The following is a 16377-nucleotide window of genomic DNA, read 5'->3' as shown; positions in this document are numbered from 1 at the left end:
GAAGGATACTGCAAAATCCCCATTCCCTCCCCACTCCTGGGGGAAGGATACTGCAAAATCCCCATTCCCTTCCCCCTCCAGGAGAAGGATACTGCAAAATCCACATTCCCGCCCCACTCCTGGGGGAAGGATACTGCAAAATCCCCATTCCCTCCCCACTCCTGGGGGAAGGATACTGCAAAATCCCCATTCCCTCCCAAAACCACTAACCTGCTTTCCAGCTCCTTTCTCCTGGGCAGGGCAACAGAAGAAGACCCAGCCGATCAGCTGGGATGCCAATCAGCTGGGACTTGGGAGGGAGCAAATAGATGGGGGCAGAGCCATCCAGAGGTGGTATTTACCGGTTCTCCAAACTACTCAAAATTTCCACTACCGGTTCTCCAGAACCGGTTAGAACTGGCTGAGTGCCACCTCTGATCTGGCCTCTTTTCAGGCTGGACAAAGTATGAGGCAAAGTTGATTACACTTGTTGATGACTTTTTGTGAAGGTAGAAGACTGGAGTGGTGCTACTGTAATAGCTGTACTTGATCTCTCGGTGGCTTTCAGTGCAATCAGCTATGGTGTCTTTCTGAAACAACTAAAGAAAAAATCACTAGATCTTGAGTGTTGTGGCAGCTTGTCCTTCTCCATGGTCCAGGGTTCAGCAACTTTAAACACTCAAAAAGCAACAAAGGTCCTAAACAGAAGCCCCCCCCCCCCATTCAATTCTGGAGCCGACTGGAAGTCCAGTTACCCCATCATAGAGTTTCCTCCTAGTGCATCATTTTTTTTCCTCTGCTGACTGGAAGTCCGGTTCCTCCACCATAGAGTCTCCTCCTAGCATGACATCCTTTTTCCTCCACCTGTCATAACTGAAAGCCCTATAGATTGTGGAGCTGACCGGCAACAGGGAGCCACAGAAGAGGGATGAAAGAGCCACATGCGGCTCCAGAGCCACAGGCTGCTGACCCCCTACCATGGTCAATTCCTGTTGATATTGATGGAGAATGTGTTCGTACTTGAACAGTGGGGGTTGAATTAGAACACCTACAAGGTCTCTTCTAGCTGTCATTTGAATTTGAAATTTGAGATTGAGCCCAAAAACTCACAAATCGAGCCCTAACTGTGGTTAGAGTGCAGTATTGCCGGCAAACTCTGCCCATTGCCGGCAGTTCGATCCTGACCAGCTCAAGTTTGACACAGCCTTCTATCCTTCTAAGATCAGTAAAATGGGGACCCAGATTGTTGGGGGGCAAAATGCTGACATTTTGTATAGCACTCAGAAGTGCTGTAAAGCACCATGAAGTGGTACCTAAGTCTTAAATGCTGTAGTGCTATAAATTTAATTCAGAAATAAAAACCATGAGTCAAAACAGATGCTTCCAGACTCCTCCTGATACAGAAGAAGGTATTATCTCTTTAACCCAGTGGTGGGATTCAGCCAGTTCACACCACTGTGGGAGAACTGGTTATTAAGTTTCTGAGCCGTTTGGTGAACTGTTTGTTGGAAGAAATCATTAGGGCAGAGAACCAGTTGTTAAATTATTTGAATCCTATCATTGCTTTAACCTAACCCTACATGGAAGGACCACATCCATGGAAGGACCAGCCCTTGTTTGAGATTCCATGCCCTGCAGTGCATCACAGCCCTGTGTGTGATACATAATACTCACATTGGCTCTCAGCAACCCTAGTGGGGGTCAAAGTTGTTTTAAAAGTGCTGGGTCTCCCTTGGGTTCTTGCTCTCAGCATCTCAAGAGGAAGAGAGAAAACAGAGAAAACAACTAAGTAGGCTTGGTGCTTAGCTGTGAACTTTCTCATCCTTTTCCTGAACAGAAGCTTGACATTGTGTTGAAGCCCACCCCCCTCCACTGCAACCCACAACCTCCCTGGGGATGGATGGATTCAGGCTTTGAGCAGCTGTTCAGGAGAGGAGAAGAGATGTGGGAAAGATTCATCTGCAGTTTTTCTTCTTCTTTCCTGGTTGTTCAGAAAGCGAGAAGGCAGTTAGCAGTTGACGTGAAATGTTTTGCAAATGCTACTGGTTTGCACAGCCGTTCAAGAGGGGCAGAGTAGACGGGGCTTCGATCACATTTTGACTTTTTTTGACTCCCTATGGACACCCAGAAAGGCTGATGGGCTCGAGGACAGCCTACTATGGCGAGATAAATCAAACACAGATTTGTATTTTATATTTTATCCCCTATTTTATCTTGAAAGGATTTTGCAAGCACGAACCTATTTCGTTAGGAACTTAAGCGATAGAAAATTGGTTGGTGGGGGAGGAAATTTAATTCGTGGGAGGGGGGGAACTGAGAATTAAATGTGCAAACAATTGTTGATTTGGAGTGCAAATAGAAGGAATCCAGTAAAGTCTTTGTTTAGTTTTTCCTCTTTTAAGAGCAAGGGACTGTTTTTGTACGCTTCGTAAGACTTGTGCTTTCTTTACCTCAAAAAATATAAAAAATAAATGCTAGCCTGAAAGTTATTCATGCACATTTAAATCAAGCGAGTTGGAGGGAAAAAATGGCTTAGTTGGTAGAAAGGGAGAGAAATTAATCCTGTTTTTTTTTTCTTTTTTAACAGAGAGCCACAAATTTTTCTGTGACTTTAATACAGGAGTCCTCAAAGTTTTTAAACAGGGGGCCAATTCACGGTCCCTCAGACTGTTGGGGGGGGGCAGACCGACTGTGTGGGCGTGGTTAGGTGGTCATGTAAATGGGTGGGTGTGGCTAATTTAGCAGTCCATTAATCAATACACAGAAATTAAACTTTAATTTGTTATGCTCCTGGGGGTGGAAAGCAGGTCAATAATACGATTTGACTGCCTTTGGGGGGGGGGGAAGGTGAGGATCTCTCTCTCTCTCTCTCTCTCCCTCCCTCCCTCCCTCCCTCCCTCCCTCTCTCCCTCCCATTTTTGGCCTCCTGAGGCTTCTGCGGATCCTGTTTTTTGCCTCTGAGGCCTCCAGAAGACAGGCGGGGGCCGGCGGATAGGTGGGAAAATGTAGGCAGGGCAGCCTCATGGTCGCATGTGGGCTGGATTAATGGCTTCAGTGGGCCGTATCTGGCCCATGGGCCGTAGTTTGAGGACCCCTGCTTTAATAGCTTGTCCTGACCTTGGGAGGTTTAGGCTAAAAACTCTCAAGGCGAATGAATTGAGGACAGGAGAGAACAGGAGAAGGAAAGAAATTCTAGCTGAGTGTTAGGAGCTAAAAGTAATCAAAGCTTTTTTTATATATAAATTCAGAAATTGGAGAAAATGTTTTGAGTAAAGAAGACCAAGAATGGAACACACAGCATCTGGGGACAAAATTTTTCATAGCAACCAGAGTCCAAATTGAATTCAGCATGGCTGAACTCCCAGAAGTGTAGCCAACTCTGTGAAATTTCAACTGTGAAAAAATGGGGAGATGGTGACTCAGAGGCTCAGTGGCTAAGACATTGAGCTTGTCGATCAGAAAGATCGGCAATTCGTCTGTTCAAATCCCTAGCACTGCATAACAGAGTGAGCTCCCGTTACTTATCCCAGCTTCTGCCAACCTAGCAGTTCAAAAGCACATTTAAAAAATGCAAGTAGAAAAATAGGGACCACTTTGGTGGGAAGGTAACAGTGCTTTGTGCGTCTTCAGTGTTTTGTCATGCCGGCCACATGACTACGGAGATATCTTGGGACAGCGTTGGCTCTTCGGCTTTGAAACGGAGATGAGCAATGCCCTCTAGAGTCAGGAACGACTAGCATATTTGTGCGAGGCGAACCTTTGCCTTTTATAATTTCACAACAGTTGAGATCGTCTTGCCTTCTTATTTTCTCCCTCTCTTTTACAACCTCTTTAAACTAACTTCTTTCCTTCCTCCCATCCACTCCCTTCCATTCTTTTCATTTCTCCCTAACCTCTTCCTCCTTCCTCTTTTCTTTCCTTCCCCTTCCTCTCCTCCCTTCGTTCCCGAAGTTGAAAGTCAGAGAACTTCCACAATGGAAGGAAGCATTTGTACATGGTGTAAATACTATAAGGAAATGTTGAAAAGTGCAGAATATTTTCCCTAAAAGGGAGGCAGAAACTCACTCCCCCCACTTTTGTAAATGGACCATTAAGGCCTGAGCCAGTCTATTCTACATAACAAAAATCTACCTCCTTCAGGTAGAGCCATAATAGGAATCCCAAAGCCCTTTCATTACATCATCACCCAGCAAGAGTCAACCAAGCTTGGGACACAGGACAACCTACAGAGTTGCCCCTGCATGGCTGCTCCGGCCCTCTGGAACGAGCTCCCCGTGGAGATTCGGACCCTCACCACCCTTCAGGCTTTCCGCAAAGCCCTTAAAACCTGGTTGTTCCGACAGGCCTGGGGCTGACGGGTGCCCCGCCCCCGCTCGAATTGTGTGGTTGTTGAGTGCCTTTTAAATTGTTTGTAGTTGTTTTTCCGTTGTCTTTCCCTCCTGTTTGTATTCCCCCTCCCTACTTTGGTTTGTAAGCCGCCCTGAGTCCCTCCGGGAATAGGGTGGCATAGAAATGTAATAAATACAAATACAATACAAATACAAATGGGAGTCTGACAACCAATCAGAATACAAGCTCAAATTCAAAAGCCCAGAGAAGGCATAAAACCCAGGCACTCTCAGCATCTCTCTCCTTTTTCTCCCAGGACCTTAAACCATGTGATCCTGTCCATCATCAATAAACCTTCTTTCCAAGTAACTTCCATCAATCCAGTGTCTTTTTCCCCACTTGGAACTGAACCCAGAAGGACATTTCTTCCAACGCTTATCTAAGACCTTCATTCTCATGCAAACCTTGAACACTGGATTCTTCCCCCCCCCCCCTTTGGTGAAATCATTCTGATTGAAATATGTGTATGGGGAATGGAGTGGGGGGGAAAGTAAATCTCTAATTTTGTAGCCCTAGGTCCCCAACAACCAATGATGGATGATGTAGTCATTGTCACCGCACCGGAGAATGCCACAGTGGTGGTTGGAGACACTGTTGTGATGGAATGTGTTGCGTCAGCAAATCCCACACCTTTCATCTCTTGGATACGGGAAGGTAAATGAAGTTCATTCCTCTTCTGATGCCAAGAGGCCTTTCCAAGACTTTTTGGTCTTAAAATCTGGGTGTTGTTGTTGTTGTTGTTGTTTTAAATAGACATTGCATTCTAAATGCAATGTTTATTCTAAAAAAAACTAAGAAAGTCCAATTGCCTCCTGGGAAAAAAAACACATTTGGGACAACCGTGACCTGGATGACTGAGAATCCCTACAGACTTAGATGTGTGATTTGGGATGAAGACCCTTTGAATGGTGTGGAGGTACGAACAGATTTCCAGAAAAAAAAATGCAGACTATAGGAACCATTAGCATTACTCCGGTGACCCTGAGGATACAGAGAAACTTCCCAGTGCTTCAAGGATCCTCTAAAAGGATTAAAATGACTCTGCATGGAATATAAATCTTTCTATCCCCCTCCATTCAGTCAGAGCTGCAGAAGCTTCTTGGATGAGAAGCAAAACGTCTTCAAAGAAAAAACCAGAAAGTCCAGTTGCCTCTTGAAAAACGCACCTGTGCAACATTTTAATAAATGTGATAATCTGCAGTTGAATATGGAATAACTGGAGCGGGGCTACTAAATCGAGCTTGCCAATGAAAGTTAGAAACAGACAAAGCATGAGATTGGTTTGCCGCGTTTGATCTGTAAAAGATACAGAATTCTAGTTCCTGGATGTCTTCTGATCTACATTAGTCAAGGCTGATCTCAAATGATTCCCCAGCTTCAAAGGTCAGGGGGTGAAGGCTGAATCTTTGCGCAGATCTGCTGGGAAATCTGACACATGTGTTAGTACTCTGCAGAAATACCTCCTTGGTTATGTTTAAGATTAAGAGCTGTGATACAGATCACAGAAACAACTTTAATGTTAAAATTGTTTCTGTGATATTAACGTTAAGGGTTTGAGCACGGAAGCAGAAGCAGAACAGTCTCTGGTGGTGCAGTGGTTAGAATGCGGTACTGCAGGCTGCTTCTGCTGACTGCTGACTGCCTGCAATTTGGCAGTTCGAACCTCACCAGGTTCAAGGTTGACTCAGCCTTCCATCCTTCTGAGGTGGGCAAAATGAGGACCCAGATGGTTGGGGGCAACAGGCTGACTCTGTAAACTGCTTAGAGAGGGCTGTAAAGCTCTATGAAGCAGCATATAAGTCTTAAGTGCTATTGCAATTGCAGATTAACTCTGCCCACTGCCAGGAGTTTGATCCTGACTGGCTCCATATTTACTCAGCCTTCCATCCTTCCAAGGTGGGTAAAATGAGGGCCTTGATTGCTGGGGGCAATAGGCTGACTTCGTAAACCTCTTAGAGAGGGCTGTGAAGCACTGTGGTATATAAGTAAGTGCTATTGCTGTTGTTTTATAAAAATCTGCCATTTTTCCGTTATAGTGGCTTATGGCCCAGATCTAACAGCAGGCAGTTCACCAAGCCAAAAATGACTGATTGTCTGACCAATAACTCCAACAATGAAAATTAAAATTTGTCTTTTTGCTGAGTAGAACAGGCATAGGCAATAAATAAAGATACCTGGCACAGATGACAGTAATAATAAGAATAAGAATAACATAATTAATTAATTGGCTAAAAGTCTATGAATTTTGGCACCCTGGTCTGAAATGTTGTGAGATTTTGGCATTAATGCTTGAAATGCAGCAAAGTTTAGATAAGTAAGTACAGGGAGTCCTTGACTTACTACCGCAACGGAGCCCAAAATTTCTGTTGCTAAGCAAGACAGTTGTTAACTGATTTTTGCTCCATTTTAGGACCTTCCTTGCAAGGGTTGTTATGAGAATCATTGCAGTTGTTAAGTGGGTAACACCGTTCACAAAGTGAGTCTGGCTTCCCCATTGACTTTGCTTGTCAGAAGGTCGCAAAAAAGGATCACGTGACCCCAGGATACAGCAACGGTCATAAATATGAACCACGGGGCCAAGCGTCCAAATTTTGATCACGACCATGGGGTCATGGTCATAAGTGCGGAAAAACAGTCATAGGTCATTCTTTTTGGTGCCATTGTAACTTTGGGTGGAGAAGATTTATGTAGTGCCGAAATAATTCAAGCATAATACACAAGAATCTTGTCCTATGTGAGATATTCTAAATTTTGAATAAATTTATATTATGGCATTTCATTACATCATCCTAAATCCATCCAGTAGTAATACATCTTTTTAAAATTGTCTGGTATATTTGACTTCCATATTTTTTGGTCTAACCATTGATAAGTCCTGTGTTCTTATAAAATTGTTTATCTTTGATTACAAACCTTTTGTGCATCCTCTCCATAGTCCTTACTTACAAATTATGTAAAATCTCATATTATCAATCTGGTATACATGTATACATTATTATCATTGTTAATCATTTATTTGACTATCACTATTATTGCTTCATTTTATGCAAAATCTCACATAAAATGAAGTAATAATAGTTAAAGTCAAATAAAAGTTTAACGTGGTAATAATTGTATGCATATACTGTATATCAGATTGATAATACGAGATTCTATATAAATTGTAAGTGAAGACTACGGTGAGGATGCAGAAAAGTTTTGTAACCAATCGACACACTGTACGAAACTGGAAGATGGTTTTAGGTTTTATGTTTGTCTGTGCTTGTTTATTTAAAAATAAAAAAATATATTAAAAAAAGAATCTTGTCACCTAAAATACAACACTAAATTGGCACCAGAAAGGAGTCAATGAAATTCAGGAGGAGTTGGACTTCAAAGGCTTTTGCAAACTCAATGATTCTAAACTGATGACATGCTTAATTCTGCCACCCACCCACCAGCTCTGCAAGTTTTTCTCCTATACTTGATACTCCACATAGAGATGTGATGCTCTGCTTTTTCTTTAAAGATGGGAATCCGATTTCTACCGATGTGATTGTGTTAGGACGGACCAACCTCGTGATCCTTTCCGTTCAGCTTCATCATGCAGGAGTCTATGTATGCCGGGCCAACAAACCCCAAACCAGGCAGTTTGTAACAGCTGCAGCTGAGCTCCAAGTCCTTGGTGAGAACACAAAAAAACAACATTTCTGTGCAGCAGCTAAGTTGGCTTGGTTTTTTTATTTTGTGGGTCTTCACAAGGAGGATCAGTTGTTTGCAAACAGTCCTGCAAGAGCAGATTTGTTCTTTCGCTGACTCCAGATCTTTCAAGATTTCTCAAATATGGGAAAGTGGAAGAACTATGTTCCGTCCCGTATTTGGGTAGACCAGGTAGAAAAAACACTTAATCTCTCCCCTGGTATAGCTGACAAAGCAAGGAGAACCTGTGGCTTAGAGGTTAATACATTTACCTAATATGCAAGCAGCCCAGGTTTGAATCCCAGAAGGGTATGGCTAGCTGACGAGAGCTAAATAGCTTGAAATAGATCTATACCAGTCTGCCTTTATTTCTTTGTAGGTAAATATAAATTCAATACAAGAGTTTAGTACCTTCCAACAACTCTCTGCCAAACTAATTTTTATTAATACTTTGACTGATGAAGTTAATTGGATGAGTAACGAAACATCTCAGATTAACACACTTTGGCCCAGTTGCCCTGAGTTAACCCAACAACAGTATTCTCAAAGTTTCCAGCTTTGATTTTAGTTTCCTTTTTTTAGGTGGCCAAGCTTGTGTGAACTCTCCTCTTGTGTTGGTTTATGGTTGATAGGGAATAGTAGGTGTCCCTGGCAAAGGAGAGGATTCATTTAATGGAGAAGTGGGTTGTGTGAACCTAGGCAGTGTGTCGGTCTACGCTTCTTGCCAATTATCCCGCTTTCATCCATCTTCACAAATGGCTTCACACATCCCTTTTTGTTCCCTCCTCAACCGCCGTGCTCAGGGGTGGTATTGATTTACCTTCCCTACCAGTTTGCAAATGTGAATGCGCGAGTACGCACAGCCTTCCACGCATGCACTTTTGGCAAAAAAAGGGCCTAAGTGGGATGCCATAGAGCTGTGGCAAGTGGGTGGGGCCAACCATGATTTTCTGCTACTGGTTTGAACCCGTAGAATACCACATCTGGCCATGCTCATTTGGTGCATTTGTTTTCAACCCCTTAGCTCCTCCTACAATTGCCCAGGCACCTGAAACTATTTCTCGCACCCGGGCCAGCACCGCCAGGTTTGTGTGCAAAGCAGAAGGAGAGCCGCTGCCTGCCATACACTGGATGAGGAACGGGAAGCTGTTACTATCTAAAGGACGGGTTAAAATCCAGGGCAGCGGTACCCTCGTGATCAACCAGATCGGCTTGGACGACGCGGGATATTACCAGTGCGTGGCTGAAAATCACCTTGGCATGGCCTGTGCTACGGCCAGGCTAGAGGTCATCGTGCGGGAAGGCCTGCCCAGCGCTCCAAAGAGGGTATCCGCAAGTTCTCTCTCCAGCACCACCGTCTTGGTTTCCTGGGAAAGGCCGGAGTTCAACAGTGAGCAGATTATTGGATTCTCTCTTCATTACCAAAAAGCCTTCGGTGCGTTTCTGGTATTCTAAAGATATGCTCTTTGGGCTAATCCTAATGCAAGAAAATAGGGGTGCATTAGAATCTCACAATCAGGAGGCTGAAGGTAGAGGCAGATATTTCTCTCTCTGGGCACGATGAGAATATATCTGCTGAACACAACTCTGCACTAGTGACAGGAAGGGCATCTGGCCAGTAAAGACTCTGCTAGCTCCATTCAGTTGCACAGGGTCCACCCCACAAGGGATTAAGGGGTCATTAAACCATGACGATGATGGTGATGATGATGATGATTAGATTTGCATAATAACCTTGTCGGACAAGAAGGAACGGATGGAAACTAATCTAGGAGAGAGAGCCAACCTAGAACTAAGGAGACATTTCCTGACAGAAACTAATGATCCCTCCACTGGCTTGCTCCTCCAGAGGTTGTGGGTGCTTCATCACTGGGGGCTTCCAATATGAAAACCATTTGTATTTCATTTGAGCAGGGGGTTGGATTAGAAGACCTCCAAAGTCCCTTCCTATTCTTTTCTTCCGTATTCTGTGTGATGAAAACTATCATGTAAAAGAGTTGTCAGGCCCCCAGATTGGAGAGAGAATTGGAGAGTGGAGGTTTACAATTTAAAACTCAATACAAACAAATTATTTGAGCAGACGACCTCCAAGGTCCCTTCCAACTCTATTATTCTGTTAGTATGCTATCAGAATGAGCTTCTCAGATCAGTTGCCCTCCTTGTAGACTTTCTGTATCTGGTTGGCAACTAGGAAAACAGAACATTGGACCATATTTTGGCTTAGGCTGATCCATCCTAGGGCTTATTCTCAAGTTCCCCTTATCTCCTCTGTTCTGAATGATGACGTTTAATAAGTATTTATGAGTTCTACAGTGTTTGCTAAGCTTCTTCACTAGGGAGGATGCTTCAGAAATGCAGTCTTTAAAGTCATTTCTAGGGGTTGGGAACCATAAATGTTTCAACAAAGGAGATCCAGGATTTCAAGCACTTAGCTGATTGTGAATTGAATGGGTTGATTGGGTGCATTGGTGGTGAACAGCATTTAATGCACTTATTCATCCAAAGTAGAAAGTAACTTTAATCAAAGAAGGAGCCAGCTTGAAAGGGGCAGAACTGAGAAGTTATGGACCTTTTGAAGGATTTGTGGGAGGGTGATAAAACATGGAAAGCAAGGCAGTTGGCTTTGTGGTGGATCCATTTTCATATGGGGTGGGGGAATGGATAGTGAGGAAGAGTTGCTAGTGATGCCAACATCTTGCTGGCATTTTATTTATTTATTTATTTAATTTATTTATTAGTTTGTCAAACATGTACAAGATATCAGGTATAAATATGAACATGGACATGAATGAAGGAAATGAGTGCAAATAAATGGGAACAGTAGGATGGGGACACATAGGCACGCTGGTGCGCTTATGCACGCCCCCTTTAGGGACCTCTTAGGAATGGGGTGAGGTCAACAGTAGACAGTTTAAAGTTGAAGTTGTGGGGTGTTTGAGGATGTAACAACATTCCAGGCATTGACCACTCTGTTGCTGAAGTCGTATTTTCTGCAATCGAGTTTGGAGCGGTTTACCTTGAGTTTGTATCAATTGTTTGCCTGTGTATTATTGAGGTTGAAGCTGAAGAAGTCATTGAGAAGTAGGACGTTCTAGCAGACAATTTTGTAAGATATGTTTAGGATTTTGGTGTTCTGGAGACTTGGGAGGCAAGTGGATAGTAGCAAACACTGCATGTTCTCTTATCATTCTTTTTTTTAAAAAAAAAAAACACCTTTGTAATTATTATTTTATTAGTAACAACCAGGAAATCAGAAGTTCAATATTCTCCTGAGATTATATATAAACAAATGCAAAATTGAAGTAAAAATCTTAAAAGTCAAAACTGTGCAACAAAACAATACTCCATCAAAAAAAAAGTGGGTAAAATTCTCTATCATTCTTATTGTCTTGCTAAGGTGTCTACCTTTTGTAGACATAATGCAGGTAGTCCTCAATTTACAGCCACAGTTAAGCCCAAAATCAAAGTGGCTAAGTGAGCGTTTTCCCCTATTTTATGACATTTCTTGCCACCTTTGTTAAGTGAATCACTGCAGACGTTCAATTAGGGTTGTTAAGGGAATCTGATTTCCTCATTGACGTTGCTTGTCAGAAGGTCACAAAAGGGGATCACATGACCCTGAGACAAGTCATAAATGTGAGTCAGGTGTCAAGCATCTGAATGTAAATCACCTGACCATGGGGATGCTGCAACAACAGTAAGTGTGAAAAATGGTCATAAGTCACTTTTTACGGGGCCGTTGCAACTTCGGACAGTCACTAAGTGAACTGTCGTAAGTCAAGGACAGCCTGCAATTGCCTTTCTACACAGAAACACCATTTATTGATTGACGAATGGTGCGCGATGCCTGATTAATTTGCAACACAACATACGCACTCACACAAGGCCCGGATATATTAATTAATCGCTCAGCAGCAGACTTGTTGCAGGTTTCTTACACTGTTGATGCAAATTACTCAGCTTTTAATCAGACCTGCAATTCATACATTGGTTAATTATTACAACACAGTAAAATGAAGGTGGGGATCTAGACCGAATGAGTTGAATTAAGCGCTTAGTGAAAATAATAAAGATATATGCGCTCTTATTAAAATTACTGTTGGAAGTTGGAAGCTCTAGTCCAACCGCAGAAGGTTGATCTTCCTGGTTTTGCTAAATCTATTTCCTTGCATGAGTAAGGAACGATTTTCCATCTTCTGGTTGAGTGAAAATGGTCTATCACCCCTTGAGGTGATCAGAGGGGGGGTGGTAATGAAAGTGTTGCCTTAATTTTCCAATTAGCACCCTGCCTTTTTAATATCTTCAGCTGCGGAGATGAGTTAGTGCTACCTTTTTTTTTTTTTTTTTTGGCTGCTTGCTTCTGCCCACTTCTTCTGAAATCCAAGATGAAAATTCTGCTCCATTCCTCTAAGCAAGAGAGCTTTAAAAGATTTTATCAACATAACTCATAGAGACCTATGCAGAAGGAATGGGATTTTTAAAAGGTCAAAAGAGAGTGTTAGATAGTCAAGATTAAAGCCCTACAGCTCTTTTGTTGTTGTTAGTTGCGAAGTCATGTCCGACCCATTGCCACCCCATGGACAACGTTCCTCCAGGCCTTCCTGTCCTCTACCATCCTCTGGAGTCCATGTAAGCTCACGCCGACTGCTTCGGTGACTCAATCCAGCCACTGCATTCTCTGTTGTCCCCTTCTTCTTTTGCCCTCAATTGTTCCCAGCATTAGGCTCTTCTCCAGGGAATCCTTCCTTCCAGGGGTGGGTTGCTGCCCGCATTGCTGCCGGTTCGCTTCGCTCGCGCATGTGCCAGATACACATTGCACATGCGTGCACAGTTGCCTGTAAATTGTTTTGCACATGCGCAGAACATGAAAAATGACTGAAAAACAAGCTGGCAATGGCAGCAGTGACCTGGGAACCGGTTTAGGGGTATGGCCAGCCTGCCATCCCTACTGGTTTGATGACCCAGTCCCAATTTCCACTACCAGTTTGCCCAAACCGATGCGAACTGGTAGCAACCCATCTCTATTTCCTTCTTATTAGGTGGCCTAATTTGAGTTAATAGTATTTGAGTTTCCCCTTCAGGATCTGGCCTTCTAAAGAGCAGTCAGGGTTGATCTCCTCTATGACTGACCGGTTGGATCACCTTGCAGTCCAAGGGACTTGTTGGAGTTTTCTCCAGCACCAGAGTTCAAAGGCCTCCATTCTTTGGTGCTCGGCCTTCCTTGTGGTCCAACTTTCACAGCCATCCATTGCAACTGGGAAAACCATAGCTTTGACTATAGGCACTTTTGTTGGCAGGGTGGATGTCTCTGCTTTTTAGGATGCTGTCTAGATTTGCCATCATTTTCCTCCCCAGGAGCAAGCATCTTTTAATTTCTTGGCTGCAGTCCCCATCTGCGGTTATTGTACAATATACCCTTCATAAAATGATGAGGCTTCAGTTTCAGAGTTGTGGCTACCATCCTGACATTTTTAACTCCTCCCCCCATTAGAAAAAAAGAAACCCCGAGGGTGAAAATTGTTCAGGGCCTTTTTGTAAGCATCTCACAAGCAACTAGTTTAAAGAAAGAACAAAACTTTCTTCTTCTTTCTTCTTTTTTCTGTCTGACAGCGTTGTGTACCTTCTCTAGGTGCTGACAACGTGGAATACCAGTTTGCGGTGAATAACGACACCACTGAGTTTTCGGTGAAAGACTTGGAGCCCAACACCAATTATATCTTCTATGTGGTGGCCTACTCCCAGCTTGGAGCTAGCCGGACCTCCTCATCCATAAATGTGCAGACCTTGGAAGATGGTTGGTAGAGTAGAAACTGAGAAGATCTGCCCTGGGGCCACCTGAAACTGGGGGTGTAAATAATTGAGGGTTTACCTTGTTGGGATGTGACAGGTTTCCATGAGGTGCCCAACTAGGCTGAAATGGGACTAGGCAGGGGTGGAATTGAAAAACGTTAGCAACCGGTTCGCTACCCGACTGCCGGGGGCATGTTCATGGGGGTGTGGCCATGGGGGTGTGGCCTGGTTGGCTTCCTGCACCACAGTAACGGGGGGCGTTTTCGCCCTTCCTGGGCTCCGGAGGGTTTCCTTGAGCCTCCGGGAGGATGAAAATGGCTTCCCCCAGGCCAGTTTTTGGAGTTCAGTAGGCCTGTTTTCCGCCCTCCCAGAGCCTCCATGCAGGTCCTGCACTTACATGGCATGATGAATGGGCTGCGTGAAGACTCCTGGGAGGGGAGGGGCAGGGTGGGTGTGGCCAGCCAGTCCTTGTAAGTACCGGTTCAGTGAACCAGATTATAATTAACATCCGGTTCGCTCGAACTGGTCTGAATCAGCTGAATCTCACACCTGGTGCTAGGTGGTTTGTGGTTGGAAAAACTGAGTGAATTATTTATTTATTAGACTTATTTTCCACCCATCTCAGCTAGAGGCACCTCTGGGTAGTTTATATACATTAAAAACCAAAGTCCCAAAGGTGCTTTTTCAAAAGGCAACTGGACTGCATTTTTCCTTGAAGCTGCTTTGCTTCTCATCCAAGAAGCTTCTTCAGTTCCGACTGGATGGTGGAGGATGGAAGGGTTTCTATTAACTGCAAGAATCCTTCCATCCTCCACCATTGCATGAGGAGCTGAAGAACCTTCTTGGGTGAGAAGCGAAACCTTTTCAAGCCAAAACAAAGAAAGGCCAGTTGCCTTTTGAAAAAGCACCTTTGGGACAACCATGACCTGGATGACTGAGAACCAGTTGTGTCATTCTGGAAAGTATCCAGAATTCCTTAAACTCCAAGAGAAATGAGTCTAACCGGGAAACATATCCCTGGAGAGACAGTCCTCCAAGTTGAAATATATCTTCTCGAGCAGAACAGCTGCAATTCTGATGGTCCTTTTGAGGTGGCATGATCTCTTTTATTGCTCGCTTCCAGTTCCTGGTGGAGCCCCTCAGATTTCCCTGTCCAGTGTAACTCCGACTGACATCAAGGCGACATGGCAGCCTCTCCCTTCAGAACTGAGCAATGGAAAGATTGTCAAGTACAAAATTGAGTATGCTTCTCTCAAGGAAGGTGAGAAAGAGGAGGCCTGGGGGCCTTATAATGTGAAGGGGTGGTTATTGACTCTCTAGAACTGTGATGGTGAACCTATGGCATGCGTGCCAAAGGTGGCATGCAGAGCCCTCATTGTGGGCACAGCCACTATCATCAGCTGCTCTTCTGGTTCCTGGCATGCAAACCAGACAGCCAGCTGGTCTTTGTGGGTGCCAGAGTGCCAGAAAATGGTTGGAAAACAACCTGGAAAATGGCCAAAAAACAGGCTGTTTTCTGGCCCATATTTGGACCATTTTGGGGGTGTTTTTCAGGTTGTTTTCTGGCTGTTTTTCGGCCCCAAAACAGCCTGAAAATGGCCCAAAAAACCTGCCCAAAACAGGCACGCACGCGCCATCCAGCTGGTCTTAGATCTGGCTCGCAGGGCCTTCCTGGAAACAGCAAGGAACCAGTCTGTGATGCCTCTGCCAGCAAAAACGGAGCTCGGGAGGGCCATGGGTGGCCCTCCTGAGCTCTGTTTTCTCTGGCTGAGGGTTGTAGGAGGCCGTTGCAGCCAAAAACGGAGCTCAGGAGTCCTTTTTTGCTGACAGAGCGCTCAGGCCACCACAGGCGCCACCGACACAAGTGACGTTGAGCTGGCCACATCCGCCCTGGCCCCTGAGGTCAAACACAACCCTGATGTGGCCAGTGGCCCTCAATGAAATTGAGTTTGACACTCCCGATCGATTTGATTTTTTTGGTTACGGAAATAAACTTTGGGCTCTTTTTCCCCTTCGCAGACCTGATTTCTTCAACGGAGCTCAGTGGAAATGAAACCCAGCTGGTGCTTTACGGGTTACAGCCGAACAAAATCTACAAAGTTCGGATTACGGCAAGCACCAGCGCGGGCTATGGAGCTCCATCAGAATGGACTCAGCACCGCACTCCAGATCGGGACAACCAAACCCATGGTGAGAAGCCTCTTGTTTTACCTCAGAATCCTTCCACGTTTGACCCAGGTCATCTTCAATGTCAAAATGGCGGCCGCATCCAGGTCATCAAAGCCCACCTTTTTTTTAAAAAAAATTATTTTTAATTTTTTATTAACAAACATGTAAAATACACACACACAAAACTTAGACGTACACCACATTTACACAATACAATACGAACAGGAGCTTCCTGTTCTTTCTAATAGCAATTATCAATCGATACCGCTCACCTTATATTATTTCCCCTTCTATTGTATTTCATTTGGATTTCACCATTCTTAACCCTCTTATTTTACTCATAACTATTATTTTTTGAGTTTTGTTATATTC

At 44.1% G+C, this 16377-nt stretch overlaps 1 protein-coding gene across 1 annotated transcript in view; it reads left to right on the top strand.

The window, feature by feature from the left end:
- IGDCC4 (immunoglobulin superfamily DCC subclass member 4) overlaps window positions 1–16377 on the top strand; it is a 77022-nt gene that overhangs the window by 41274 nt on the left and 19371 nt on the right. The window contains exons 6-11 of the mRNA XM_087704360.1: window positions 4879–5022; window positions 7877–8032; window positions 9071–9481; window positions 13676–13840; window positions 14960–15097; window positions 15856–16026. Of these exons, the coding sequence (XP_087560486.1) occupies window positions 4879–5022; window positions 7877–8032; window positions 9071–9481; window positions 13676–13840; window positions 14960–15097; window positions 15856–16026 (1185 nt within the window). The remainder of the gene's footprint in view (window positions 1–4878; window positions 5023–7876; window positions 8033–9070; window positions 9482–13675; window positions 13841–14959; window positions 15098–15855; window positions 16027–16377) is intronic.

Source organism: Thamnophis sirtalis, unplaced genomic scaffold (genome assembly GCF_051295495.1).
Source record: "Thamnophis sirtalis isolate CommonGarterSnake01/CBP01778 unplaced genomic scaffold, rThaSir2_p1.2 scaffold_2, whole genome shotgun sequence".
In the NCBI taxonomy this organism is placed as follows: Eukaryota; Metazoa; Chordata; class Lepidosauria; order Squamata; family Natricidae; genus Thamnophis; species Thamnophis sirtalis.
The sequence above is the reverse complement of the archived record's forward strand: the minus strand, read 5'-3'. Positions and strand labels throughout refer to the sequence as shown.